This window comes from Opisthorchis viverrini (assembly GCF_000715545.1).
Source record: "Opisthorchis viverrini unplaced genomic scaffold opera_v5_21, whole genome shotgun sequence".
In the NCBI taxonomy this organism is placed as follows: Eukaryota; Metazoa; Platyhelminthes; class Trematoda; order Opisthorchiida; family Opisthorchiidae; genus Opisthorchis; species Opisthorchis viverrini.
The window spans coordinates 2611423-2615856 of record NW_008751677.1 but is presented as its reverse complement, the minus strand read 5'-3'; the positions used below and the strand labels follow the sequence as shown (position 1 = coordinate 2615856).

The 4434-nt window shown below is 47.3% G+C and overlaps 1 protein-coding gene across 1 annotated transcript; it reads right to left on the bottom strand.

The window, feature by feature from the left end:
• Positions 1-992: 992 nt before the first annotated feature.
• Positions 993-1724, bottom strand: T265_01919 (hypothetical protein; the record flags this gene model as incomplete). Its single annotated transcript, XM_009166045.1, has 2 exons — positions 993-1224; positions 1702-1724. The coding sequence occupies 2 exons, from the start codon at positions 1722-1724 to the stop codon at positions 993-995; spliced, it is 255 nt and encodes an 84-aa protein (XP_009164309.1).
• Positions 1725-4434: the final 2710 nt, after the last annotated feature.

Genomic DNA, 4434 nt, shown 5'->3' with positions numbered 1-4434 from the left:
GCATTTGCCCCTTCTACACTTGCACCAATCTGTGCAGAATAACTCCAGCCTAACTCTTGTACTATAACACAATACGCGGGGGACGCAAGGGAATGGCGATAGTGTCCCGATACATAAAGCAGTGGGCATCCCCGATGGGGGAATAAAGGAACGAAACTTAGATGCACGCATGTATTCTGCGCTAATATATGGAGAGAACTGCCCAATTCTGATCCTCAAACAGAAAAACGAAAGATGCATTCTTTCAAGGCTAGAGGTTTTGTATTCGTGTGTTTAGGACTTACAGGAAATGGTTAATCGTATCAGCAGCCGAAAAATGAAAGCGCGCATCTTGAAGCATATTCCAATCCGGTTTAGCTTTGTTAGTCGTGGTTTTGCGGGAATCACAAGAACGCCACGTATTTGATATAGCGTATCCAATTTTTGGTTGCGACACAGTAACTTTTGAGAAGCTGTATGGGCGATGGGTTATTTCTCCTCAGCGGTGAGCCAGATTGCCTTAGAAACAGGTCAGGGAATATATACCATAAAAAGTATTACTTGAGACTACGGTTTCAAGCATCCAAGAAATTCTTCAAGATCCACTGGTTGCCGCTAAATAAATGGCATGGTTGTTTCGACCTGTCACCGGTGGGGCGTTGAGGCACCTGGCCAGCTCTTTGCAAGTTTCACCGTACCCAGAGCTTGACATGTGAGGTTTTCTGTCAGGTACCCGCCAGAATAGGCTAAGAAGCACTTCAATCACCCCAGAAGAGTCAGCAGAAGCATAACGTAGATGGCAGACGAATACACCTGATAGCGCAAAGATGATTAAAATGTTGTCAACAGTTTCGGATTGCTAACACGGCTGCACTCAACACCACCGTTGTTGAGGAGAGCCCATTTCGTCTTATGATCCACAGAGGGTGTATATTTAGTGGATCCAAAAGGAAAGTTGGCAAATACAAATCCGACGCACTACTCAGGCACTAACTTACATGTATTTAAGGTCTTTAGTACTTTAAATGTTGAGATGAATTCTGTGCATGAACACGTATACCCAGTTTGCATTCAAAACGTTGAAAACTGCGTCCGGTCCCAGACCAGCTGCTCACGTCGTTTAGTAGACCGAAGTACAAAATAAAAACGCCTGCAACCCCAAAGACCTGTATTTTAAGAACGTCCCCATGTAACGGAGAATCGTACAGGATCAACATGCGGTAAACATTTGCCATCCGAAAAAATCTGCAAAAAAAACAACAGGAGACGTGATGATCCTTCAAAGGTAAGGTTGCGAGGCGGATTACAGGAATTCCGTTTATTCGTCCTATCAAGACCAACAACTAATGATGCATAGCCTGACACACTCAGTCAGCTCGTATTTGTGAAACGCACACACACTTTCGAATCATTCAAGCAAAAACAACCTAATGCCAAGTGTGCCGTGAGAGGCACGGTAAGTATGATCACATGAGGGTTTAGGAAGCCTGTTCGATGTCACTTCGTAGATAACTGTGATGCTTGAAAGACGGGCTCATTAAGTTCAAATAAAACACAGCTTATCGGGGAGCAACCCACTTCAGCAGTGAGTGTTGCTTTGTATTGATGGGAGCAAAATCAAATTTTCAAAGCAAGGCTGAAAAACCGAGGGCCAAGAGGATTTTATTAACAAGGGTTTGACCACACATTTTCAAGGATTAAAAACATGACGTCCAAACTTACTTAGGAGTCTGGAATATCCTCATGCAATTAAAATGTGCGCGTATTTGGCGCCTGGATCCATATCATCGTGGAGGCATTTGTGATTTTTAGTAAATGTAGGAACTGTATGGAAACCTGTCACGCCAGCTTTGCCTTCGAAAAGGATACTTTTTTCGTCCCTCAAAGTTATTGTAGTTCCACGTTCCTACAGAACTCATCGTATTTAGACGCACGAATCTGCTTCATTCCCGGATGAAATTCAAGCACGGTCCTACATCGTTCGGGTAGTGGGACTCGCAATCAAGCATGGGGGTTGAACTAATAAATTTTAAGCCTGCCAGGCTGTAATCGTTTGTGTTTATCGTCAGCAATGCGGCATCATTTGGGAGACTTGAACATATCACAGTCATGCACTGAAACGTGATTGCCTGGGCCGAAAATTTCGTGGGGCGCTCCAAATTGGTGCCGAATAGAGCATTCTGAAGGCATCAAGTGAAGTTAGAATATTGTGTTTTTAATATCTATATGAATATAGTTAAATAAAACTGGGACCTACGCAAGCCCCCTTAACCAAACAGCACCCAAAATATTTAAACGTCCTCAGAAGAACGAGGCTAGGTTTCAGCTGTAAAGCCAGCCCCCGTTCGATGCCAAAATTCTGTTGTACTGTGCGACGCTTGCTACGGAAACTGTGGCGTGTGATGGTGCCAGTGGGAATGGGCCACATGTTGTTAGGTATCCAAGCGAACGTCAGTTTAGTGGCCGACGTCTTTCGTGCGTTCTGTGCGACGCTACGGAAACTGTGGCGTGTGATGGTGCCAGTGGGAATGGGCCACATGTTGTTAGGTATCCAAGCGAACGTCAGTTTAGTTAGTGGCGTCTTTCGTGCGTTCTGAGTAGACAACTTGGTTGGCGTACTCCAGGAGCGGTCTGACGTAGGCCCCATAGAGTATTTGGAAGTCCATGCGAGTAATACGGGAGAAGGTGCATCGGATCATCCGTAAAATGGCGAATGTCTTTTGGGCCGATTCCCCATTGTGCAGTGAGAAGGACAAGTTTGAGGAGACCCAGATGCCCAAATCCTTTTTGGCACCCATCCTCATGATGTTTTCTGGTCACTTTTCACCATGCATAACAAAGGCATTCGCTGAATCCCCTCCAAACGACATATGGACGCACTTTTCATCACTCAGAGGAGGGTGCCAGTCCAACGACCACTGCTTGGCAGCGTCTACATCCATTTGGGGGGCACTGGCATTGGAACTCCAGGATTTCAAGTCGTCCGCAAAAAGTAGACATGGACTTGCAGGAACATCTGGGGGGTGTTTGACGTAGATCAGATACAGGAGTGGTCCCAGGACGGCGCCTTGAAGAACTCCAATGGAGGCCGGCGCTGGAGAAGAGTAGGTCTTATACCGGTTGGGTACAAGTGAAGGAACGTAATGGAGCATGTCTAACTTTACGATAAGATAGGGATGCAGAGCCTACCATTGCTAATTAGTAGTCTCCGGCTTCCCAGATTAGCGTAGACCCGTTGAACCTACTGGCCTGATGGTCAATTGAACCTAACGAGGAATTACTGAGAGCGGTACGTTCGAAATCGGTTTCGTTTTTCCCTCGTGCAAATTCGTGAAAATGTTTTTCGTTGTTCAATGTATTTGCAGAGTACACACGAATTTTATTACTCTAACAAAACATTTGAGTGATAACCCTTTATATTTTGCATTTTACATCTTACATTTTACATCTAGTCCGAAACATGACGTCAATTCATACCGATCGCCCTCCGCATCCATTGGTAGACCACAATAGATGTGGGCGGAATGGCTGCCCGTCGAACGTCAAACGCGGCATGCAATGCCACGCCTGCAAGGCCTGGTGGCATTTCAAATGCACGGGTTTACAGGACGACCAAATAAGCCGACTAGCCAACTCTCCTGACCCGTTTGTCTGTGCCAGCTGCCTCTATGTCAAGGGTGCAATGCATACCGCAGCGAAGAGAAGAGTCCCCCGAAACGGTACCCAATCCCCAGTGCAGATGCCGAAAGACCACTGCCAGTGTTCCGCTTTAATCGGGATACTCGACGCGAAATTAGAGCGTCTTTCGAAGGCACTGGAGGACTCAGGCGCTAAGAATGCAGCGACCTGGGCGAAAGTCGACAAGGAACTTTCCTCGCTGAACCAATACCTCGCGATGTCCATACCGGGTCCCATGGCTGCGAAGAAAGTCATACAACTTTCTGACGCAGCTATAAAAACCGCCACAGCGTCTCTAGTGGACAGACGCCTAAGGGAAAACAGGCTGATAATCTGGGGATCGTTCTCCGGAAAAATCACGCCAGCGAAGCTGGCACAGTCGATCCTCAGCAAGCCTGATCAATCACTCCACGCAGAATGGCTACGCCAAGAGGGAAGTAAGCGAACCCTTGGACTTCTAGTTACTCTTTCTTCCCCGCCCGACGTACAGGCAATCTTGGAGCGGGCTGGCAGCATTCAAAAGGCCAACCCAATGATCAGGCGCCTATCTGAGAATCGTCCTCTAGACGCGCGCAAGCTTGGTCACAACAGGTCAGGAGTGGAAGCACGAAACAGGCTTCCACGGGCACTAAACCAGACGACCCCAAACTCATGACCAAGCCGATTGTGGTCATATCCCCCCTGTGCTCCCGAAAGCAGGCCGATGAAACCAGCGGTTCTCCGGACAGCAGTTTTTATTCGACCACCACAGGCCTCTCGCCCACCAAAGGCAGGGAC